This window comes from Netta rufina (genome assembly GCF_964035555.1).
Source record: "Netta rufina genome assembly, chromosome: 22".
Classification (NCBI taxonomy): domain Eukaryota; kingdom Metazoa; phylum Chordata; class Aves; order Anseriformes; family Anatidae; genus Netta; species Netta rufina.
Genome location: NC_140146.1, coordinates 1793381 through 1818873, shown reverse-complemented (window position 1 = coordinate 1818873; position 25493 = coordinate 1793381). Strand labels below are relative to the sequence as shown.

The 25493-nt window shown below is 44.7% G+C and overlaps 1 protein-coding gene across 4 annotated transcripts; it reads right to left on the bottom strand.

Annotated features, from left to right (window-relative positions):
• On the bottom strand, nucleotides 1-25179 carry DDI2 (DNA damage inducible 1 homolog 2). 4 transcript variants are annotated; one of them, XM_084300096.1, is made up of 10 exons: nucleotides 25012-25179; nucleotides 20679-20808; nucleotides 19447-19677; nucleotides 16973-17099; nucleotides 14743-14870; nucleotides 14007-14135; nucleotides 13114-13217; nucleotides 12508-12697; nucleotides 8213-8275; nucleotides 6293-6409 (listed from the first exon to the last, which is right to left on the bottom strand). In XM_084300096.1, the coding sequence occupies exons 1-9, from the start codon at nucleotides 25147-25149 to the stop codon at nucleotides 8259-8261; spliced, it is 1194 nt and encodes a 397-aa protein (XP_084156222.1). In that variant the 5' UTR covers nucleotides 25150-25179; the 3' UTR covers nucleotides 6293-6409; nucleotides 8213-8258. The 4 variants fall into 4 exon arrangements, with proteins under 4 accessions (XP_084156219.1, XP_084156222.1, XP_084156221.1 ...); XM_084300095.1 differs by lacking the exons at nucleotides 6293-6409; nucleotides 8213-8275 and adding exons at nucleotides 9968-10154; nucleotides 12197-12293; XM_084300093.1 differs by lacking the exon at nucleotides 8213-8275 and having other exon boundaries at nucleotides 1-6409.
• Between the last annotated feature and the right edge of the window lie 314 nt (nucleotides 25180-25493).

Sequence of the window (25493 nt, the reverse complement as noted above, 5' to 3'; positions counted from 1 at the left end):
TAAAGTGTTTATTCATTTTTTTAAATATCAAATTTTTACACATCAATTTTGTTGATAAACAGTCCCCCAATATTAAAAAACAAAAATCAAAAAAGAATCAAGTGTGTATTACTTTGGGCAGAACCACATCCCATTTTCTGATGACACAACCACACTTCCCTTCAGTCTGCAAGGACAACTGCAGTATGTTCAGCCCAGAAGAGTAAATGACACAAATGCAACCAGCTTTAGGATTCCTGAGTATTGATTCCCTCAAGTTCCTTAAGTGAGTTTGTAAAACTCTTAAGCTAAAAAGCATCAGTCAAAGAGAAACCCAAACCGCTACACATTTGGATCACAGACTAAGCTACGTCTACACAGTGCAGGAAGAAATCTCTTGAACGCTTCATAAGGGAATGATATACACAAAACCAACCCAATTTCTCAAGCTGACCTCCGAGAGAGGCAGGCAAAAGGCCTCTTGGTTTCTCCTCTTTGAATTCACGTTAGAGTTCTGGGGAGCCGAGTGGCAAGAAGTCCAAGTCTGGTGAAGAAACCTCTAGGATATTCTCCTCCTTTTACTGATAAATGGCATAGTGTTTTAAGGAAAACTTACCATCTGGAAGTTAAGCATCCAACAAGTACACTTAAATATTGCTACTTCGGAGGAAAGGAGACAGCAAGAAAGAGGGAGAGACAAGGACAGAAAGAAAGGAACGTATCTAGGAGGTACAAGGTTAACAGTCCTTGAGACCAAGTGTCTACATAGAACATAATTAGCAACAAGGCAGAGATTGTCACAGTAATACAGCACAGCGCAGCTCTGCTCAGCGGCCCGTAAACATGCCTGTCACCAGGAAATATTTCCTCCTCTTGTCAGACAGATTTGTGCCCAGAGACTTTCAGATGTTATTTCACTGAACATCACTAAACTTACCTAGAGCCTCATTTACAGAAATAGGCATTCAGCAAGAAGCCAAGTAAACTCCTTCAGTATCTTTAAGGAAATTAATACCTCCCAAAAACCAAATGGCAAGGTACACGACCACAGTGGCTTTGGGAAATACCCAGAAACAAGCTCTACAGACCCAGTAGGGTCCCCACAGGCACTAGCATCTTAATGAAGCAGCTTGAATGTTGCTTTATTCTCTACAGATAGACTTTCCATAGTCAAATCATTTTGCTAAACTGATGTGACAGTTAATATATTGTAACATCGATGAATGAGGAGGTTAAGAGAAGGGTGTGAAGAGTGTTACTTTAGCCCGGAATACATTTACTTAGCTCCTTTAGAAATTTAAACAGCTTTTGGCATTACCTTTTTCCCCCATTCTAGCCAAAAAGCTTTAGCAGTCTGCCATCCCCGTTTAAATATGAATATTCCCACTTTGTTGGACAGGTAAGCAGAGAGACCAGCTAAGGGATTGCTAAAAGCTGAGCAAAGGATATGTGCATAAAGCAGAGAGGACACATACACATTAAAACGGAAGACAACTTTTAGACAGCACTCACTATTACATTTTATTTGACCTTAAATGCTCACCACTGCCCAGATTTTCTCTAACATGAATCTCACTCCTGAAAAGCCAAAATTATTCTCTAATTTAGCAGCACATAACCATTCACTCAAAGCAAGGCTCTGTGAAATGAAGAGATTTAGATCACCAGGCTTGGACCAACTTGATATAAAATAATTTTACAAATATTAATCAACTGGGGGGTCAGGCTTTGTTTCTAGCAGTTCAGAGGAAGTTACCCAGGAAATTCTAGCAGTATCGATAAATGCTTCTTTACAGCTTTGGCAGAAGGGCAGATTTCAAACTATATTTGACAAAGAATAAAACTGAGCATTGAAGCAAGTTGGCTGATGCTCTAAAGCTTTTATAGCATAAATTCTGTATATGCAGTCTAAGTAAACGTGGCCATAAAACTAGAGCCTTTAACCAGTTTGGTGCAAAGCAGCAGTACTTTCTCTAGCTATTAGCAATTGCTTCTAAAAACATAAAAGTGTAAATATGAAAAGGGTATAACATTGAATGGCTAACATCTGATGCTTCAAAGAAGCTGGCAGTAAATGAACCTGCAGGCTAAGGGTGCAAATTCAGCTCTGACGCATCCAGGGGGGCCAACCACCCGCAGCTGGTGCCTTCGGTGCACTCACCATCTCTGGTACGCGTGTTCCAGAGATGGGCTTGCTCCAAGGACCACCTCACTGAGACCCATGGTGTGAATCGGGAGCAGAAACAGGCTGTTTAGACTGAGGATGCTCTGGATCCGAGAGCTGGGAGTTTCATTCATGTTGCTGCTTTTGATAGTGAACCATACGGAAACGGGACTAATATTGTTATCTTATTTCCTAAAGCTTCTAGGGAGAGATCTGATGACAATGTCTGTACTCCTGTAGCAGTCCAAGCATTACCCTTTACAGATCTGGCTTTCACTGATTTGGGGTGCTCATTACAAGGAAAGTCTCAAAAAGCTTAATCATGGGTAAACTCTTACCACCTGCATGGTAAAGATCATAAAGCTGTAGTCTTGCCTCAGTAACTTATTTTGAACAGAGCCTGAAGTGAATTACTTGATGCTGCTCAGGCAAGGGGGTCCCAAACAGCCAAACGCTGCTTCCAACACATGCACAATGACTACTGCTGCCACCACAAGTAGTGGGAAATAAGCTAAATGTGTCTGGGAGCCCCAGGCCCAGCTCCAGAACTTGAGCAAAAGCTCCATTCAGCAGAGGAATGCCTTAAAGCTCTTTAGAATATAAAGGATCTCGTGGCTACCCGAGCATTTAAGAAAAATCTGACAACCACCACTTACTGACATGAGAAACACCTGCAAGTTCACAGATGAAACCAAACTGGTGTTGTCTGTAAAAGCTATCCTGCATAAAAAAAAGCCTAACATACACACAGGCAAACCTGCTAAGCAACAGGGAGAACAAGACACCAGGGACAGGCCTGAGACAATGATAACAAATGAAAGCCATGAACAAAACATGTTTCCAGCCACTGCTGATCCATCACTTCAGGTTTAGCTCAAAGCAGAAAGTTAAAGATGAACTCTTTACACAAAATCCACTTCAGAGATTTGCAAGTGGGATTAAGTAAAAGTTCCTACTTAAAATTTGGTATCATATTTAACCATGCTTTCCTTTCCCTTCCCCAGCCCCAACAGTATTTTGGAGTATTCTGCAGAAAACCAAGAAGTAGCTCACTTGGAGAAGAAAAAAATAAAAAAAGCATCTGGAAAGGGCTTCAACACAGCCTCAGTGAGTCCTAATCAGACAGGCTACTACTCACCAAGGACTTCCTGGAAGGCCACGATGGTTATAATGCAGAAGCCATGTCAAGTGCATTTGTTTCATAAACCCTATTCAGGAGCCCTCACTTTTTAAGAGGTATTAAATTAGTACCCCATCAGCTGCTACAGACTTTCTGCAGTTTGCATTTCCACAGCTGAGAGGCTGATGATCCCCCAAACATCAAGATGAATTAGTGCAAAGCAGATTTCTTCATTCTTCTGATCACACCCCCATGCAGTGCATAGAGAATCCATCTTCCATGGGTAGAGGGGGATTAAGAGCCATAATACATGGTTGGTTTGTTAAATACTTTCATCATTAACATTCTGCCTGCAGCAGTTGAGCTTGTTCTTTTGTAGGGGGGGAACGTGGTGTGGGCAAGGCTAGAAAAAAAACAACCAAACAACTCCTTTCTCCCTCCCCCCGGCCCCCCCTCCAATTAATATCAGCATATCCTCAAATAAGTTAGTACATCTCTTAATTTTGGTAGCACCAAATTCTATCCCTTCCCTTATTCTCCCTATCCGTTATCCCCACATTGTAAACTTAAACACACTGGCCCAAAAGCATAAAAGGGTTTGGCAAAAGCAGGCATCAGCTTTCCCCACGCACACACGAAAACATGCTTCCAAAACCACCCCACACCCTCCCACTCCTTCTGTGAAGTTTTACACATCTGTGGGCACCTACGTAACCTTTAGTAGCTGCCATAAATGTTTCATCAGCGTCACACACATTTGGTTATAAAGCGTAGGAGAGAGAAAACTGGCAAAACCCACAAAGTACATTTAGAAAAGCGGTGTTTTGCGCCTGCACCATACCAAACTCAGTGTGCACCTCATGTCCTGTAACACCACGTGCTGTGCCTCGCCATTGGCAGCACACACACACACGTTCAACTTATTTCACAATCTGCTTTGCGCTGGACAGGGTGGTGATCTTAATGGCTTCTGCTTTTTTATTCATAACATTGGAGCTTATTCTAAAATTTTACATTTAAATAAAAACATTAATTTTAATCCAGTATGCATAATTAAAAGCTATCTTGTCCACACAATGCTAGGACGATTTCTTTCTTTTAAAAGGCCAAATCTAACAAGTGAAACTGAAAAGACAAGTTACTTTGGCTGCAAAGAATTAAAAAATCTGGCTCAACATTCTGCTTGTACATTGTAATGTGTAATTTAGATACGTCCTTTAAAGGAAGAGACACCCCAGTCAGCTACCTCCTCCGTAGTTACGTAGGAACAACAATACTCTTGGCGAGCAAAATGAGAAGAGCAAGATCTGCATTTCCATCCGCTTGTTCCAAAGCCTCGAGAGCTTCTCGCATGGTAAAGCCAGCACCAAGGATTCGATCAACATCAGCCGCAGGGAAAGCAGGTGGTGGAGAAGCAGCCAAGGGAAATTCAGTATAGCCAGCAAGTGGGCTCAGCAGTGGTTCCTCACACCCGCCCAATGACCACGGACCTTCAGGAGAACTGCTGCTTCTCCCAGGTGCTCCTGTTAATGATGCCCGAACATCTTGTGGTGCATCTTCATCCAAAGCAGTTTCAGAGGAAATAGATGTGTTTTGTTCCAAGGTTGGACTAGTTGGACTCTGATTACATTCTGCCAAAATCTCAGCCTGCTCAGAGCTCTGTTGCTGGTCAGATGTCACTGCAGAAGTCACTAAAATCAAATCACTCTTACCTGAAAACTCCTGAATCTCTAAAGCAGCTTCTCCAATAGCTGACTCCACGTGACTGATAGACCCAAGGTTGTTTTCTGTGCCAGAATCACAAGGCCGGTTCCCCTCTGCTTTTCTACCTTCAGACCTCCCCTTAACGGAGGAACAACTCAGTTTCTGGCCGTCTGGATGTGAGCCTTTTTGCTCGTCTTCAGAAAAACCCTTCTGCTGCGCTTGCTCTTTGTGAACCATTTCCAGCTGAGAGACTTCGGATGCAAGGAGTTTACATTCTCCTTTACGGCTGATGATCAGGAGTTTGTGAAGCTCTTTCAAGGCTGTTGCTAGAGAGAAACATGGCTCTTCTACAGGTCTTCCTGGATCCGTGTCCTGTTGGTGGATGCTGTGGGGGGAAGAACTTATTTCAGCTGTTTCATTGGACAATTCATTATACTTTGCAGGAATTTCACTGGTGCTTTTGGACTGTGACATATCAGGGGTGATAATTGGATCACTCAAGGAGGTTGCAGACTTCAACGACTCCACCTCCATAGAGGAGGCATCTGAGTTCAGCTCAGATACACTTCCATTCTCAGGCGGCTGCTTCTGCTTGCTTGCTGAGCTGTGCACTTCAGCTACTGACCGCTCAACTACATCTACTTCCATATGCATACAGCTGCAGGAGGCTGACATTTGGATACTCCCTTTCATGCAGGGAAGATCTGCTTTCTCTAGTCCATCTCCTCTCGTTTCTGCAGGAGGATTTGCTGGCTGGCTGGCTGTATGGCCCTCTTCTTCCACAACAGATTTCTCAACCCCACCAACATTGCAAGAAAGCTCTGGGTCAGTTGTGACAATTTGTTTCTCCAGCTGTTCAGGCTTCTCTGATTCTTTGCATGTCTGATGGTCTATGGCAAGCTCATTCTTTTGCTTCTGTTCCTCCTGTTCTGAAGACAGAGATACATCTTCAATTTGCCCGTGCTTAGCAGTGTTAGTCAAACTATTTTCTTCCCTCACTTCCAAAGGAGGTTCCTGACCACAGCCTTGTTCTTTAGCATTACATTCCATTAGACTGTCAGCAAATGTTTCTTTGAGTGTTTTCTGTGAAGGGCAAGCTGGACTGCAACAAGTTACCTCACCTGTCTGGAGAGAAGGCTTGTTATCTGCCAAGGAAGAGTTTTTGGAAAGATGCTGTAATAAGAGAGGATGTTCTTTTTCTGGGGTTATCCGGCATTCAGTTGAAGACTCAAAAGACTTGACGGCTCTAGGATTATTGGGCTCTGCGAGGCTAGATTCGGATGAGCAAATTGAAGCAGGGGCAGAGACAGAACGATCAAGTAATTGATTTGTGGGATTACAGATCTTAGAACTTTGTCCTGAAGACTGGACTGGATTTTGAAACCCATCAGAAGCTGGTAATGAGGGCATTTCCAGTGAGGTAGTTTCTTTGTCACTATTCTCTATACATAAGACAGAAAGAAAGAAGTAGTTAGAACACAGGAGAACCATGATTTTCAAGTATCTATACCTTCAGAATAGAAGCTAAGACAACAGTTTGCATATCAGCTTGAAAATTACTCACCAGAGCACCGCTCCATTCATATCATTAGCTATTGCAAGAAGTTGTTACAGACTGTCCTGAATACTCCAAGAATAACCAAGTGCAAATCCAGCAACTACGTTCCAGCTGCAGACACTTCATTACTGGCAGTGAAAGACAAGAAGCCAGTTCTAGGGTGCTCAAAGAGCTCACAATTAGAGGACATTTACATTTCAAAGTGAGCAGATATATCTGCAGTCACTGAGATGATGATGAAATCCCAGCATCCCCTTTAAAAGGGCATTTTTCAAAGGAGAGAGAGATCCAAACTCCTCTTGGTGATACAGAAAGCAGGCTTCAATGGGATATACCTACACAGTAGTTAGAGGGGTGCTTCCCAGATGGCTTGCTCAAGCTGAAAAGAACTTTAGGTTTTCTTTTAGCCATAAGTTTCTCCTTAATCAAGAGCATAAACCAAAGAACCCCATTACTTTCTCATCAGTGCAGCTGCAGTAACAGCAGCAAAGAAAACTTCTAGCTGTACAGAGCAGTTATCTTTATTTTTTTTTTCCCTTCAGCATGTTAAGGCATGTAACAATTAGAAAACAAGATATCCAGAGTTCAGCAAACATCCTCCATATGATTTGTCAGCTTGAATTGAAATTGTGGGTATAAAATTACTTGTCAGTTATTCATTCTTTTTCAACATAATGTTGTTTGCTGTCAAGCTGGAAGGGAACTAGCTGCCAATTGGTTTCTCTAAGAACAGGCTATGTTGAAGCAATTTTGATATAAGAGAAGCAGGCAGCCTCCTAGGCTTTAAATACAGAACCCCAAAAGACTGAGGAGTCCACAGGCTCCTAAAGTCAAAAGACAGCTGTTTATCACCAAATTCAAACATTAGTGCTAATGCAAGGTTTTAGAAGTATTACATAATTGCACAACCAACATGCTTGCTTTCATTTCAGACCAGATAATTATGCAGGACAGATCTAACGCAAACACTCTGGAATTACTGACTTCTAACATAACCGGTCAATTTCAATTTGTTAATCTGCACATGTAGCTATTACATGTTGAACTGTATCTGTTTAAGTTAAAACTGTTAAGAGTCCACTATGACCAAATACTTCCCTACCCTTTAAAATCTTTTAAAAATACTTGTGTCAGAGATAAGCCCAAATAGTGACTCGGGGGAGTTCTAATGTAACTGCTGCGTTAACGAGTAGACTGTTTGAGGAAAACAGTACACATACAACAGCACAATGGCATTTCAGCTCACCAAATGTACTTTTATTTTATATTAGGACAGAGCTTTCAGCAGGGACTCATGCTGGTTTGTTTTGTGTAAATGACTTCTCTGAACTGTCAAGGAGTTCATTCATTCTGTTGAGGATGACCACTTGACAGAAGCTCAGGTTGAAGAAACAGAAGTGGTTTACATAAGCACCAAGCATTGCTTGGAGAGCACAGAAAGGAAAATCAGAGTTGTAAGGCTCTCCTTCACATGAACAGGAGGGTCCACCTTTCCTAGTACAGACAACACACAGGTTTGCTGCCTTTGGCCAAGTGAGGTCGAATGTTCTTCCACGCTCTTAAATGGAGGAGCTGGTAATTTCACATCATGTGGGTTTCTCCCCAGTACACTTTAAAGTAAGGACAGTCCTGCTGCAGGTAGTGTGAATGTAGTAGTAAAAGTTTACAAACTGATGGCTATAAATACCTGGTCTGTGGCCCACTCCAGCTGCAGTAAACACACACTACATGCATCAAGGCTTCTGACGTTCTGTTTGGATTAGGAAACAAACACACCAAACTTGCGTTAGCATTCAAAGCACACAACATGCATGGTTATAGTCCTGCGACATTGCAGTTCCCCTCCCAACTGTCCACAAAGACAGCACATGAGCAGCAGGAGCTCCTCAGGTTTGCCAACTTCCAAAAGGAGTTCTGCCTAGGTAATTCATTACGTCGAGTCAAAAATAATTCTGCTGAAAAACAGTTGAAGGGCTGTTCTGTATTGTCTACAATGCAGAGTGGTCCAATGCAATGTGGGTGATACTACACACTTGATAAAATACATGCAGCACAAGGCAGATGTCTAGCACTGTACCAGATTGTTCTCTGTACAGCTGCATTCAGGAGCCACTTTAAGTGAAATGAGGTTTGAGATGGCACAGTTCTCAGACTGTGCTCCCAGTGGCTATTGCCTTGTGATGGATCATGCCATCACAGGCAAGACAAGATAAGCAAACGCTGGCTTGCTGCAAATGGGAAGCATAAAGATCCTAGGGCAGAAATCCCAAAAGGGAATACTCCCTGAGGCACTGAAGAGCAAAGCAAAGAACAGACAGCCAGAAGTCAAACCAGCTCAACTGCTTCCTCCTCCCCATGGAGAATGGACGAAGTACAGATCTCTATTGGTAGCACCACACACTAGCTCTAGGTCTTTTTCACCTCAGGTACCCATTTCTTTTATTCTCTATTAGATAAAAAGGTGCACTAAATACTGCGATACCACACCTCTGATCAATACACTTTGTGCATCTGCTGCTTTATTTTATACCACAGCAATCTTTTCTATTGGTCACACACCTGGTCTTAATGCAGTTACAACTTGGCTATGCTACAGTATTAAAAATCTGAAAGTATCCTGCAGATTTTCAGACTGCTCATCTTTCATAAGGGTGGCTGAGAGGCTCATGACTCGTGACACAGGATACACGTTCAACCAGAAGGGATCTTTTCCTGTTTCTATGTGGTAGCATTATGTTCCCTGCTTCCAAGCCAATCCTTTGGAGAGAAAGCAGAACTGATTACAGACCCAGTGAGTCAAAAAACAGAGTCTGATCAGTCAAACATCAGGGAATTGTAGTCATTTAGACAGCAGAAGTACCTGGTATTCTGCCAAGCACTCCTCAGCACCATCCTTCCGAGACTTGCTGTCATCCTTCTCCCAGGATATATACAGGAGCTGAATCCTAACTCCATTAAGGATATTGATCCAGCTAGCACCAGAAATGAACTCTTCTCCACAAAGTGCAACATCAGGGATAAATTCCTCTCTATATGAGGAAACGCCTGAGCTGCATATGTGGAGGCAGCGCCTTATAGCCAGGCTGTCTGGATGAAAAGCTGCATATGGGGTAAGCTACTTCAATATGCTTCCTACTAAGACAATTGTAGTTTCACTATCAGTTCTGTAAATCCTCCATAATCACCAGGTTGTTATGAGGGGTGGTGATAGTGGGGAGGACACTGCATATTGGCAGAAAAGAATGAACGCTCAAAACATAAATGAAGCATTCATGGAGAATCTAGGAGATCACATTAAAACACGTAAAACAAACCATGACCTCGCTACCATCTCAGCTGCCTTTCCACAGGTGTTGAAACACCAGGAAGTCAGCTGACAGAAAACATGAGGCTCACAAAAGTAGGTTTCCAGGGATTAAATAAAACTCAAGAATAACCCAGGTGCATTCAAAACGAGAACTTTAATGGTCTACAAATGTACAGTGATTTCTGTTGTACTACTCAAGCTGTTACGAAAAATTACAGGCCTTGTGGGAAGCTGGGTTTCCTTGGTGCTGCATTATGTTCTCTCTCTCTCTCTCTCTTCCTCTCCAGTTTACTGTTCTTTCACTTGTTTTTTCTGGTACCAGCTAGCAGCAGTTAATTGTTTTAGAAAAGAGCAAGAGGGTGTAAGTTAATAGTCTGATATCTCAGAATACAGCTAACAAGATGCCTGCAAGTCAGAGACTTGTAAAAGGTCCAAGGCTTGCAGAGAGTCAATCTAAGCAAGACCTACCTTAATTTTGTGCATTAGTGTTCTACAAGTATTAAGTGAACATACAAAATAGATTTCCTATTCTCATAAATCTTTTACATTCCTCTAGGGCTCAGTATCAATGGAAAATGGCAAATTGCTGACTAGCTTGAACAAAGCCTCATGGTCTTTAGAACAGTATTGGTATCTAAGTAGCTGCAAGTCATCTTAAGACACTTTTCATTTTAAAGCACTTGCCTAAATTGCTTTAACTATAAAGACTTTAAAGACTCACATTTTTCAGGCCAAGAGGTTTGTTTTTTATTTGATCTCTCTTTCAGCAGAGAACTAAGTCCAGCCAACTATGTCTGCAAAGACTCACCTGAAATGGGGGAAGACTGCAAAAAACACCCTTGTCTTCATCAAGCTCAGAATTTTAACGGAATAACACATTTACATTGCTACATTTTCTCTTCCAGGTTATGTGAAGAGACTTGAGCCCAAGCCATCAAGTCTGACATTTAAGTATGTCAAAACCTGATGGAGCAAGATCAAATCCTTGTTTTTTCTCTTCACTTGCTACAACTTAAGTTAATGAGCATTCTAATTTGGTTTAGAAAGTCAAACATGCAAACCATTTCTTGACAATACACTGAAGACTGGCCTTCCTCTGGAGGTTTTATATCTGTGAAAACTTTCAGGCATAGAAGAATATTGTTCAGTGGGACTGTTAAGTACAATCCTGTGCTTCCCTTGATTATTTGCAGAAAATACACTGTTTACACTTTGGACAACCAAGCAGCAAGTGGGAAGTGTTAAAGAAAAAAACAACAGTGCATTATAATATATATTTATATATATATATATTTAAAAAATGTTATCAGACTTCAAGTCTAATTAGAAGCATGCTATAATTGAAAAAATAGCAATAAAACCACTGAATAAATCAACTTTATCAGCTTAAACGTGATCCATTATGTGTTCTGCTCGCATACAGAAAGCAGAATCTTAGTGCAATACTTTCTAAGGATAAAAAGTAAAGTAAACTCAAACATCTTCCCACCTGCATTAAAAAGAAAAAAAAAAAAAAAGCTATCCTTAACGGTTTTGGAAAAGTCCTAAGAAATACACTTTCTGAGCTGCTTATGGCTTCTCATAATAGTTGGCATAAAGAAATTAATCTCTCCTTTTTTTCAAAAGCATATGCTGAAGTTAAGGGAGGAGTTAAATGGAAAACCTGAGTTTCAGACAGTTTGGCTTATAGCTCAGCTTTTAACTATTTTGGCATCTCCATTTAACTAAAATTTGCAGTTACCAATATCTTCCAGAGCCCAGACCATCTTGATTTGTGCAGCTTACAGATTCCAGGGTAACAGGGAACAAAACTAGGAGAGGAGGGGAAAACTCTCTTTGCAGACCATCTTTATGGCTGGTATACATTAGGATGTCAATTCTGCTGCTGCTTTTGAAATTTAGAGCAACAGTAATCTTTAGTAAGAAAAACAGTTTACCTTCCAAGGGCACAAGCACCATTCTAAGGCAAAAATGCTGAAATAGCACACTTCCTAAAAATTGTCATGAACTTACTTTGTCTTGGAAAAGAAACAGGTGGGCATGAGCTACAAGTTAACACTTATTGCTTAGTTATAGCTCCTCAGAGAGGGGCAGCAACCAGGCACAGATGTACTTTGACACTGCACATTTAAGACCCAAATAGTTGCTGAGGCTGGTATTCCTCCTTTCCAAAGATTTGGACTTACTGCTACAGCTCCCCTACTTTTATATACAGTAGCTATTAGGAACAGGATTTGCAGAGGTCAGCACAAGTGACCCAATGTGAGGCTGCTAAAACACAACGTAACTGAGTCATGTCCCTGACTAGGCACAACAACTTGAACCAGGTGAATGGGTGCCAGAGACAATCACTTATCTCCACACCTTCGAAGACCAAGATATCAGAGCTGGTAGAAAGTTGCAAGGAGAGCACAAATTGAACAGCAAGCACCCCCGAATGCCTTCATGTGGACAGATTTTGCTGTACAGAAAGGAAAAGATAGGTGTAATTAGAAGCCACAAGCAAGAACAAAGCCCCTTTCTCTCTACCTTTTACTCACTGATATTGCATTAGATTACATCTCCTAGGAACTGAGAAAAGGGAGAAGGGGCCTTTCAGTGACTGCCAACAGACATCCTGATACACAGCAAGAAAACTATGCAGATTCTTATTTCAGCTGGGCTTGTTATGGTACCTGCTTCCTCTACGGACTTCTGTATTGCTTCTGCTAATTCCTGGTCCGCAATCTCCTCCGGCCGCACATCTTCCCGCCCGGCCCCATAAGCCAGCCTGGCACACTCTGGGAGCTCGCCCTCCGGGAGGAAAGTGGTCTGAGAACCAGTCGTGCCGATCACTAGTACATTCTTCTTGAGATCAATCGAACACTGTGAAAGAGCATCAAGACATCAGGGGCCTGCATAAGAGTAAGCCAGTTTCCGGAGAAAAAGGAGAAACAAGGTTAAACGATCCATTTCAATGGGCACAGCTCATAGCACCTAAGCAAAGTGGGTCAAGAGCATCAGCTATAAGTAAAGGACCCTACAGGACTTGCTTTGCAATAAATCATTCATTTGGAAAGCTCTGAACATTTCTGATCAGAGCAAAAAACTCTGGAGCAACCAGACACCCTATACATCCATCCACAATGTCTTTAGCATATGTACTACTTTTGTAACTGGCTAAAAAATAATCTATTTTCTCTCCCCAGAAAATCCTAACACATTCACAGGCTTGGCATTTATGTTGTGCTTAGAGCTTCACTTGGAAGAGCCAGTAACTGTTTCAAAACAAGTGTTGATACCTGATGCCTCTTAAGCATATCCAGTCCTAGAAGCATGTCCATGGGCTGCTCTTCAAGGATTGAGAAGGAACATGCCAGGAAATCCCCTTCAATTTGAACCTGAGCTGAAACACAATGGAGAAAAGTTACTGCGTTGCATCCTACAGTGCAACAAATTACCTTCTGCTCTTCCATCCCCTAGGAATGGCTTGTGCAAACGTGCTGGGTAAAACCGAAGCTAGAGCTCTGACATACAGCTTTGGTCACAAGAAGTCCAGCCATGTGCAAGCCCCAGGGACTATTAGGTCTATATTTGTCTGAGGTAATTAATTGTTTTCAAAGCTGATCTGCTCTAGAGCCTTAAGTACTGCTCACCTAAGCCTCCAAGCTACACTGCTAGAGGAGCAGTGTACAGCTCATTAGAGCACAAATCTAAGCAAGAACAGTAAAGAGGATCATTTTTTTTCAGACAATAAGGACAATCCTCACTCATCCAGAAAACCTGCACACAAACACAGCCAGCCTTCTCCTCCTGGAGGAGTATGAAGCACTCCACCATACTGGAGCCCTTCCTGAGCAACTCACACAGGCCAACAGCCACACCCCACACAGGAGACACCCTGCTCCTTCACATCAACCCTGCTTTTGCACCCAGAGTGAATGGCTTCTCTACTTCTGCAGGAGCTGAAGACTCTCTCACCTAAAAGAGAGGTAATTCCATTACAAAAGCATTAAGTGAGACAGAAACCAGATTATTGTGCTCAAGTCAAATGAACGTACTGCAGATGCACTTTTATTTTACTCCATAGGAGTTTCTAACAAATACAGCATTAAATCAGGTGCTCTTTGGTGCCAAGATTGCAGGGAATACAAACTGCTGCTAAAGCTGTCCTAAGAAGAATGCCAGTACTTACCTAAGTGCACTCTGCCAATTATTTTCTGTGTGCCTACACCTTTAGCAATGCCAGCCCACCGCCGATCTACCAGCCTCATTATGTTGCACCTTTCAGCACAAGCTTGGCTCATGATGGTCATCTGGGCACCTACCAGCAACACAATTCATGTTAAGTCTTGACAGGGCATTGCAAAATAAAAGAAACTCCTGAAAGGGCTTAAGATCTTATACTCAGCAGCAGGGAAACCACACTGCTTGCATCAGGCAACTGCATTATGGCATAAAAAAGCTTTTTATGAAGCACAGTGCTTTGAATTTACTGTGTCTGCACACAGAGATCAGCATGGACAGTAAAGTATGTGCCACGGTAGAACTGGAACAGCCCCAACCACTTTCCCTTTAAAGCTATGGGTGGGAAGTACAGCGTTAAGGCGGGCAAAGTTTCCCTTTCTGTAAACTGAGATAAGATACACACGTGTCAGTGACCTTTTTTGGCATCGCAGCCATCAGACACCAGAAATTCTCACAGGAGCCTTGATCTGGGGTGTTCAAGCACTCATTTGTGCTGCTTCACAAACCGTCTCCACAATTTACTCTGCTTGCCTTAGAGCCCAAACTGTTCTCAAATTTTAATTAGGTGCTTTAAAATCTTGTAATACAGTTCTTTATAATGGAAAAGGAATACTCTGGGCAAAAATTCTGGAGTGTGTACTCTCTCTCTTAGTGAGGGAAAGATGAAAATAGCAGCAATTCACCTGAGTCAACAAAGGCTTTCACTGGATGTCCATTGACTTTACAGTTAATATAAAGCATCACCACCTGACCAAAACTCTCAGGGGCCTCTTCCATCGCTATCGTCATATTTTCTTCAATGTTTTGTTGCCTGAATTTAGTGGAGAAGAGAGAAAAATCAGACGTTCCATCAGCAAAACCTTATAAACATCCTTCCAGTTTACAAATGTAATCCCACCTGCTGCAGTTTGCATCAGCTACAAACAGCATTTTTAAACCACAACAAATACTGCTTCATTAGCTAAACATAGCCTTCTTAGCAGAGGGATTGCTAGTAATGCTCTTGGCTTAATCCAGAGATATCAAATTGCTTCCCCACAGCCAGGAGGGCTGCTCCCTCCAGCACCTTGTGTAGCTCACACGACAGCATTGGAGACGCCTGCACCTGACAACCTTGTGTCAGCAACAAAAACCTGTCACCACAGAGTTAACCTGGAGGACTTATAAGCAAAAAACCTGCATATTTATTAGTCACTCTGAAGAGGCAAACACTGAGGGCATATGATGAAGATGTTGCCAGTAGCTACAACACCGGAATCCCACACAGCAGCTGAACATTAAAATCCTCCAACGTTTCCCTGCTATCTTGCCTTTTCCAGGCATAGCAAGGAGAGGAGATAAGCGAAACTGCAGTGAGAACACCACTGTAAGCACAAGCCCTCGCTGCAAATTCAAGCTTACAGAAAAAACACTTATCAAAAAGCTCATCATGGCCCCTACAGTAATATTCAAAGTGATGGGTATCTGCAGTGACTGCATCTGAAATAACCTTATCTGCTTCCAACTTTGATGCCACCTCACTTCTCCTCCTCAGCAGGAGGACTGGAAAAGCAAACTCCTCTCATCCATTTTCTGTAGCCTTCCCACAACAGGATGGGTAGATGCGGTTTCTTGGTGGAGCAGGGAAAGAGCTAACAGCAGGTAACAGTGACCTGGCTCACCTGGGAGCACCCTGCTACCCTGCCCTGGCTTCATATACCTGTGAAACAAAGAGCTGCACGTTGTACTGTCTTTTGCTACTCAATCTTAAATCAGTTATGCAGTGATCTGGAACTTCTGTTTTCTCTGTGCTTGATGCTCTGTCCACCTAAGATACATTTGAAGGACAGAGATTTGTGTCAAAAAAGTGTGATGCTTGCATGAGCTCCCGATCAATCTAAGGCAGAGGATACCTGATTAAGCAAGGAGTTCAAGTAACCAGAGAAACTAAATGGGCTGTGAAATTTGGGGACTGCTAGATGTCCGAACTGTTACCTAATAGCTGTACAACCTCAGGCACATCACCTTTATCTGTCCCAATTCTCCCTCATCTATGGAGCAAGAAATGTGTTCCTGTGCCTGCTAGCAATGTTTTATCTATAAATTTATGCAATTTATGCATTACATTTTTCTGCATCGCTATGCTAAGCCTTTATCCGGTACCAACACTTTGTCAGTTATAACGCAAGAATGACTTATTGCAAATTAATTCTGGTTATGATAAACTATGAGCCTGCATCAGAAAGACATTTCTTTACTGGGGACAAAATCATCAGCCATGTTCCAAATCCAGGAATTATCACCCAATTTAAGCAATCAAGTCTCAGCCCAGTGCAAGTACATTTGGAAGACAGAAACAGAGCAAAGGCTAATGAGCAGAACATATTTCTATGGAAGATCTCTTCTGACAACAGTGAAATGCAGAGTCTGGAATTAGCCAGAAATACAAAACAATTAGCAGTAAGCAAAACCGTATCTCGAAGGCAGCTGGGAAGCAACACCCCACTCTTTGTAGAGCTCTGCTCAGACACTGGCACAGGCTCTGTTCTCAGGTTCCAGACATGCCCTGAATAGCACCTCTCAAGGACTTGGCTCAGTGCTTTTCCCAAGAGCTCTTTACTGGTTTCACAGTGGCCCAGCCTTGAGACATCATGCACATGGACAGCGGTGCTGCCACCATTGTCTGTGCTCAACTGGATACCTCTAAAGGACGGGATGCACCCGTGCGTCCTGATTCCCAACCTTCTCACTTGCAAAGGTGGCTCAGAGTGCTACCCTGCGAGCAGATTGCTCTCTTAAGGCAGGATCTGCTCTCTAAACACACTCCTTGTGTCCTCCAAGGAAAAAGCACCAGGTTGGAAGGAAGAACCCTGTGGAAAAAAAGTGCCACAAAGACCTCCGAACAGAAGCATGCAGGTGGCTTTGGTTTGCTACCTGATGTCTTCTTCTATCTTGGCCTGTGCCTCAAGATCGAAAGGGTCAGCTGAATAGAGTCGGATCCTCTCCTGCTCCCGCCGGGCTCGGTCCTGCTGTTGTTCCAGCAACACCCTGGTGAATTTCTCTGCAGTAACAAGGAGAGACAGAAATGCTTTTTACTGGAAATTACTCTTTACAAATCCAGTTCTGGCGCAGCAAGCACCTCTTTTTATGCCAGCACACACTCAGGGATAGAATCAGCAGCACAAGCACAACAAGCATCATTTGGAGGCACTGTGGATGAACCTCAAAAGGATTGATTGGTGGCAAACTTGGGAACCTGCTGAGATGAAAAACAACTTGACAGAGTTATTTCTCCTACCCAAACACATCGAGACACAGTCAAACTCAACTTCCCTCTCCATATCCTTTTTGTGAAAGAAAAATGGAAGAAAAAAACTCCTGAGACAACAATACTTGAAATTGAGAGCTGCCATTAAAATGGCAATTCTTTGTTCTATTGCAGCAAGAGTTGCCTACAGCATACTCCAAAAAATCTGGAAAAAACAGCAGCTAAATTACACCTGGAACAGAACTCAGGAATAGAAAACCTGCACTCAAGCTTCTCATTTGAATTGTGCACATGTATTTTGAAAAAACTTCAGACAGAGACAGGAGTGAGATTGCAATAAGATGGCCCACCTACAAGAACAGCTTGCAAAAACTATCACAATTTACACTATTTACAGAATAGTTGTCTGTAGATTCACCAAAAAGCAACCCAAAATTCTAAGGCATAAAAAAATAACAAAACTTACTTTAAACCCAAGCAACACAGGCTAAGACACAGACATTATAATCCCTAAAGCTGCATGTTTATTGCTGTAATCAGGAGGTGCTACGAGGGACACTTGCTTCAGGAAGTTTAACTGCATGTTTTTTAGTTCCCCACTGTTTGGATAGCCTCTGGCTATTTTTTACTGTTTGTATCTGATCACATACATTCCCAAACAGACCTGGCAATAAATTAAGTTCTGTAAACACAGAAGGCCATGGTTTTGCTTCAAGAAATGCAGTTCCCATACAGAAGCTCTCTGGCTCAAAGAGAGTTACATGCCCAGGAAAGCACTGGGCGTTTTTGTGTGTTTGTTTTGTTTTTAATTAGGCTTCTGTATAGCAGGTGTCCTCTAACATGCCTGCGATGCATCCAGCACAGTCACACGGCACGTATCTGTGCATGTATCTGGACATCAGTCAGAGCTGAACTGGACTCGTGCCCAAACACTGACAGCAGCATTACGAAGTGGTGAGAGTACAACCAGATCAAGCCACTTCCTTCTGACATCCCACTGCAGCGCTTTGGGACTAAAAGTGCACACCTGAATCAAAGTTTATGTGCATACCAGACAGAACAGATTGGCTGATTAGCCAGTTCTGGGTGCCTGGCTTAGCCCCTTGTGGCCTGTGCCAGCAGCAGCACATTCTTCTCAAGGTGATAGGAAGAACTTCTCTTCTGCACTACAGACACAACGCTCAAAAGAGGCAGGAAAAAGATTGAGAGCACAACAGATGTCTGTTTAACTACAAGAGTATGAGCTGACGTCAGAATTAGAAAATGCAGTAAGCCAACAACATCCATGTGAGTTCCCTTCCAGTGTTCTTTGAGAGATAAATCACTCGGATGTAACCTTGAAAAGGAAGACGTCTCCTGCTAGGTGGTACATCATTCATTTCCTGAAGCTCGACAGGATTTATTTCCTAACTAGGTGCTTGCAGAGGTTTAGAAGCATGTCTTTTAATGTCCCAAACACCACTTTTCATAACAAAAGAGGACTAGAGTTCAAAGCTTCCATCAGATCAAGAATGAGAAACCAAGATCAGCTACCCATCAGCAGAGAAAATGAGGGACACCATACTAGGATTCAACTGTGCCACGTGAAGTGCCCAAAATACATGAGCACTTTCAAGATTAAGAGGAATGTAAACATTTACATCTGTCTGTTGGAAAAGGTCCCTAAAGACACCATTTACTTGTTCTCTTTCTGCTCTCTGATGTCCACTTCTATAGCAGCTAATCACTACGGGGAGAGATGGTCTTACAGTGTACTGCTCCCAGCTGAGGTCTTAGTGGGCTCTGGAGTGCAGCAAATGCAACACCATTACTGGAAGCTGCATTCGGAGAGTCTTAGCACAACAATCAGGAGCTGAGCCACTTGTGTTCACAGAAGCTCAACATAGCCACGCACCTGATATTTCAAAGTAGGGGACAGAAACTATTCAAAAAGCCAAGCAGGAGAAATATGCCCACCTTGTTAGAAATAGTCTCGTTAGAAAAAGAGGAACTTCAGTACTCCCAGCTGGCACCTTTTATCGGCAGCATCAATAAGCTGGCAGTGAGCATCCCAGCTAGTTAAAAACCTGTGGCTGCCTTTTATAAGAGCTGAGCTCAAACAGACTCAAAACTGCCTCACGCAGATAAAAACCCAACTTACCGAGGTCTCCACTGAGCAGTGCCTCCGCCAGGGGCGGATTGCGCTCCTTCAGCAGGGACAGCTCGTGGGGATTTGCAAGCAGCATCTCCCGTAGCAATGCGGGATTTTCCAAACCCTGAGGGAACGAAGATGCATCGGAAGGCGACGGACGCAGACGCTGTGCTGGTGGCTGACGCTGCTGCGTGGATGTCCCGGGAACCGCAATGCTGCTGAAGTCTATCCTCGGCAGACCTTGAGGGAAAAGAGGTCAAATGCATCAGCACTTCCTATTTACAGTTCTGCTCCAAAAACAAAGTGGAAAAAACGTGGAAAGATGTTGGTCTTCATGCTACAATATTAGACCAGATTCTTTGAACAGCAATTCATGTCAGAAACACTGCCACATCCCCAGGTTACTGGGTTAGGAATGCTAGTATGTATTTATGTAACTGCTCTATTCTTCTACCTCGTATGTTTTTTACCCCTAGAATTGCACTTTTTGAATCACAGACTAGTTATTTCCAGCTTCACAAATGTGAATGCCACACAGAGGGATTACAAGGCTAAACCTGATGTCTCTAAGGCACTTCTGAATCTCTCAGATTAAAAAAAAAAAAAAAAAAAAAAAAAAAGAAGTAGAGAAAAAAAGAGCAACATTTCTGCAGAGCTGCATTGCAGGTACCAACCCTCCCGTTAAGGCAGGAGGACGAGATCCTCAGCCAGTGCTCCCAAGCCCTTCTCAGCCAGCAATCCTTCTTTTCCGGTCATACTTTTAAGATGTGGATTTGCTAGGACTCACTGCAGAAGGCAGAACAGAGACAGGACCAGGTCTCCATTCACATTATTTGAGGAGCCTCTTGCACGTGTGCACGACTGCATAACTTGGTTTGTTAAGATGCAGCTTCTCTGGGTATTTGTCACAATTCAGGGCACACATCTCAAGAGCCTCTTAATGTGTCTGAGCCACACCGTGCGCATGCTTATTACACCACTCCACAGAACGGGAAGGGAACAGGCAGTCCTATGAAAATTCATATACCTTTATGCAATCTGCTATTCTGAATTTTCTTTGTTTTTCCATCCTTTCCCGCTTTCTTTTCACTTGCTTAGAATAAAAATAATTAAATAACAAGCCCTTTTGCTAATTTTGAAAGTCCCCCACCTCAGTTATAGCCACCCTCCCTTCCTAAGCAGTTTGTCTAGCGAGGTGTTCTTCAGATGCTCGGAGGAAACGTTACCACCACCTTTCTCACCTGGGAAACGGATTGAAGGCCGTGGCTCTACGGTCTCTTTCTGTCGCAAAATCACCACATCCCCGTCTTTCAAGCCATAGGAGGCCAAAGATCTGTTGTTGTCAGTTAGAGGCCTCTCCGCATAGACTATCTGTTCATGGAGAGAACGTAAGGAAAAACAAGTTGCATGACAAAACAGACCAGGATCTTGCTTTTAATGTATTTGTATTTTAGGAAAAGGTTTCAGCAGCTCCTCTGGGCCCACCTCAAGCTTCAGAACAGAAGGCGTGCAATTCTCACCACAGGCACAGACAAGTCCTGCCAAAGCACCTCAGCCTCAGGCACAGAAAGACCTCAACAAATAAGTGGTTGGACAGGTACCCAGAGTTGGTCTCACCGAAACCCAACAACCATTTCTCAAAAGCCAGCATCTCGGAGAAGGGCTGGTTTCTCTTAATTAGAGGCCAAAATCTTTAAAGGAAAGAATGCCTTGCGTCAGACCTGTTTACCACACGTTCCCCAAATCAAATCTCTATTACCCAAGTCACGGCTGCTTTCTGTAGTGATATCTGCCCCCAGGTCAGCACCTCTTGGCCAAGGCCTCAATTGTGCAGGCAGCATCCATCAGGAGGGAGACCGGACCAGACGGTCTACCGATCAGTGATCTCTACCTTTACCCACAACATGGTTCCCAGAATAACCAGTTTTACAGGGAACTCAGTGATTAGCTCAGAGATTTCTGCTTTACTTCAGTGATGTAACTCCATCCAGACACAAAGATTTAGCACCCAAACATACCAGTCCTGAATCTGCAATCAGTCTGTGGCAAGGAATTAATTTCTTTTGACTATAAAACACAGTCACATCATTTCCTATTATCATAATATAACTTAACAAGAGGTCCACAAGGTTAAATATAAAAACATATTGAGATAAAAAAAATGAATAATCACCATGGAAACATTTCAATTAACATTAGACTCTGTAATACCTACAGATGTCCTCAATTACTCCTGTGCTCCCCTTGAAATTTCAACAGGCAGTAACTGCAGATGAATACCATCAGAGGAGTTACTGACTTCACCAAGCACAGGAACCAGGATGTTCTGCTTCCACAAAACTGTTGCCATTTAGTTAAAACACAATGCATAAAAGTAAAGATGTGCTTTAAAGGAACAAAAGTTCCTGCTTAAGACATGTCTCTGGCATCCCAGACAGTGTCTGTTTGGCATTAAGGCTTCTGTGCCTTCATCAAAGCACAATGAGACGAGGCAGATCAGCTCAACAGCCTCCTACCCCTGGCAGACGTCCAAAGGAAGAAGTGCTGGAGAACTCAGCCTAACCCTGTTGGGCATACGATCCAATTTGACATTTGCCATGTAATTTAGCAAGACCGTCTCCCTGGTCTGGAAGAGGCTGGTTCAGGAACAACAGGTCTGCCGCAGGTTGGGACTGGCAGAGCCACGTGGGAGACGCTTTCACAGTACTCGCCTGGACGGGCTGCGATGCTGCCTGATGCTATCGCAAGCAGCAGAAGCACGCTGAAGATCCAAAAAGACAATTAGTGCGCGTCTTCCTCGAAGTGTGGAAGACGCTGCACACTTTGGCTGCTTTACTTTATCGGCTCAGAAGTATTACGCAGAATCCTAACTCCTGCTCCCTGATCGCAGAGATCCATTGTAAGAGGTGGCATCAAAGTAAGAAAGACAGAGGAAGTAAAAGTAATAGCCACGTATGACGTAGCAATCAGAACAACCAGGATTTGAGAAATACGCGCAATTAGGATAAATTTGATGATATTTCAATATCATCAAAAGAAAGATGATATTTCTATCTTCTCATTCACTACACACTTCACAAAATCCATGGCATTGCACTCAACTGGCTTCTGGGTCCCTTTCAAAGCAAACATGGATCCATTTGCAAGCTATATTAAGGCATTCAGTCACTGCTCTGGTGGTTTGCAAGATGTTGCCAGCATTATTAAGGTTAGCTTGTGATGGGAGGAGTCCCAGTGCATCCTCTCACATTACCACGCACACCCTGCCCGACCTGATTCGGCAACGCTGCTGTCCGCAGAGAAAGCAAGCTTGTAATAAATCCCAGCTGCACGCGCAAATCTTAAATGACAGTTTCTCTGTGCAGACGGCCTGGAAGACACGAGCTAATCAGTTTAAGTGAGGTTTTACCTCTGTCATCTTGCTTCATGGGCTGGATTTATGAGCATTCAGCCTTCACACCTCAGACAATGAATTAAGTGCCCAGCACTCGCTCCACATCGATTAGCAGCACAGCTTAATGTGCTTTTGACCCATTCCACTTTGCTGTGGAATTAAACTGATTTAATTTTGCTGTACTTTAGATTACCTGCTTTGCAGAACATTTCAGAAAGCAAGCCTGTAAGCTGGCCAAGGCACCAGACACGAGCCCTTCTGGAGGTAACCTGGGTAGGGAAGCTGGCACCAACATCATGCACTGGCCGGATTCTGCACAGTGGTGTTGGGTAGAATGTCTCTGTGGAGCAATCAACCCCACTCAAGTAATCAGCTGTCGTTAAAACAAAATCCGTACAGCAAAAACGTTGCTCTTTTAAACAAGAAACCCACAAAGACTATAAATCCTACCCAATGTATACATGGTCCCCCAGGTTTATGCAGGAGAGCTACACCCACCTCCCTCTCAGCCTCTGCTGTTGGGACACCCTGAGGGCCCCGGCCACCCACTTCAATTCCTCTCTGTCTCCTCTCACCTGCCCCACATCTCAAGTCCGCAGGCTGGGATAGCTGAGGACTTCTACGAGGCTGACAGCAAAGCAACCACCACGGGTGACTCAGTGCACCACCATGCCTTGGACCACTGGCTAGACACCCCCAGCAACCATAAATCAAACCCAGCACAGAACCCCTGTCCAGTTTTTAATTGTGTTTTGGCTCTGAGCCATCTATAGCTTGCAATGTGTGATTCCTGGAGAAACACTCTCTATAAATCCTGAGAAAGACCCAAGGTTGAGCGCTGTGATCCCAGCCGTCACAGCCTGCTCCGTGCCATGCCTCGGGACGTGTCCCCCAGCCCAGCAGCCTCAGCTGGAACTGCACAGCAGCGGCAGCTGAGGTCAGGGAACACACAGCACGTAAAGGGAAGGAGATGAAGGAAATAACACCGCTGCCAGAAGAATGCCGACAGCCTTCCTCTCCTTCTCCAGAAAAGGCGCCTCCACGTCACGAGAAGGAAACCACAGTGAGCTGAATTATTTCCCTTCTGCTGTCCCTGCTGCAACTCCTCTTATCAGCACAGCCCACCAGTCGCCGTGCCCGCTATCTCCCGGCACTCTCCGATCCACCACAACACCAGCCAAGTGCTTCAGCGCTCACCTCCGCCCCAGAATTAATTTTGCAGATCACAGAACAGGACTCGGTTAACCCTTTGTGGTCTGCTCCACCCTGCACGGTCCTTACATCTCCCCTTTGTGCCGGGAAGCCAATGGCATACCCACAAAGCGACGCGTGCTGTGGGTAAGGAAGAGCTGTAGCCAGACCCACACTGTTACCTTATTGTGGGGGGTGGTTTGGGCACTCAAAATCTTTCTGCACAACAAGCTACTTCACCCGTAAGTTGTAGTCTCACAACTTACTTCCTACCGAAGGTCCAAAGAACGCTAAACAAACACCGGGCAGAAAGGGTAGATAAAGGAACAATAAACATACGCTTAGAAAATGCTAAGAAAGGAAAGATGATAATGCACACACAGAAGTCAGTTGGGCAGAACGAGAGCAAAGGTGCTACCAAAAAGCACGGGGTTGATCCATGTAACGTACAGTCTGTGTAATGGGAAATCTGCAGCAATTTAATCACAGCAGAGCACAGGCTCTAAGCAAAAACTCCCAGCAAAAGTAAGCACAGAAGCACGGGAAGGACGCGACCCCTCGTTATCCCAAAACAGAGGTAGAGCCGGCAGCTCACCGTGATGCAGGAGAGCCCCAAAACCGGGAGCTGGCCGGTAGGGAGGCAGGAACCTCTCTGCCCTCAGCACTCGCTCTCCTTCCACCAAAGCTTCTCCCCTCTACAACCCCCCCACGGCCCCGATTCTCTGCCCCTGCCTTGCAGCCAGCCACGCGCTGTCCCCGGGCTGCCCGGCACAAGCCGCCGCCCGCAGCCGGGCCCGGGCCGCGAGGGCTCCGCTGGGGGCTGCCCGCACCGCCTCGGAGCCGGGGGGGGGCCCTGCGCCTCCCGCCCGCTCCCGGAGCCCCGGGGCCTGCTCCCAACCCCCCCCCCCCTCCACCGGGACACAGCCGCGGCTGGGCCGGGCCCGGAGCCCACCCCCCCCCAGGGGCCTCCCTCACGGCCGGGCCCTGACCTGGCTCTCCGCCGCCGGGATGCCGGACTCGAGCTCGCAGAGCGCGCGGAAGTTCTGCAGCTCGAAGTCGGCGTCCACCTGCAGCGAGAAGGTCAGCTCGCTGCGGTCGCGGCGCAGGCAGAACACGGTGAGCAGCATGGCCGCCCCCGGCCGCCCCCCGCCGCCGCCGCCGCCAAGCGCCGCCGCCCGCCGCCAAGCGCCGCCGTCGCAAAGCGCCGCCCGCCGCCCGCCCCGCCCCAGCGGCGGGGGGCGGGGCCTCGGGGGAGGGGGCGGGGCCTAGGGGAGGGGGCGGGGCCGCCCGGGTGCTGGGGGGGCACCCCCCGAGGTCTCTGCCCATTCATTCTAGGGGAAAACGAGGGCAGGAGGCAGCTACCGCACAGCCCAGAGTGAGGGGGGCAAACGCACCGGGCTGGTTCCCCCGTCCCCAGCACACCCAGGGCTGCCCCAAGCCCTCCCGGGGAGCCCTGTGGGAGCAGGGGGCT

Coding starts and splice junctions, on each gene's coding strand:
- DDI2 (XM_084300093.1), bottom strand. CDS start 25,149: ATGCTGCTCACCGTGTTCTGCCTGCGCCGCGACCGCAGCGAGCTGACC. Junction 19,678..20,678: donor GCCTTCAATCCGTTTCCCAG/GTGAGAAAGGTG, acceptor TTTTCCCTCAAG/GTCTGCCGAGGATAGACTTC. Junction 14,871..16,972: donor AAGATAGAAGAAGACATCAG/GTAGCAAACCAA, acceptor CACTAAATTCAG/GCAACAAAACATTGAAGAAA.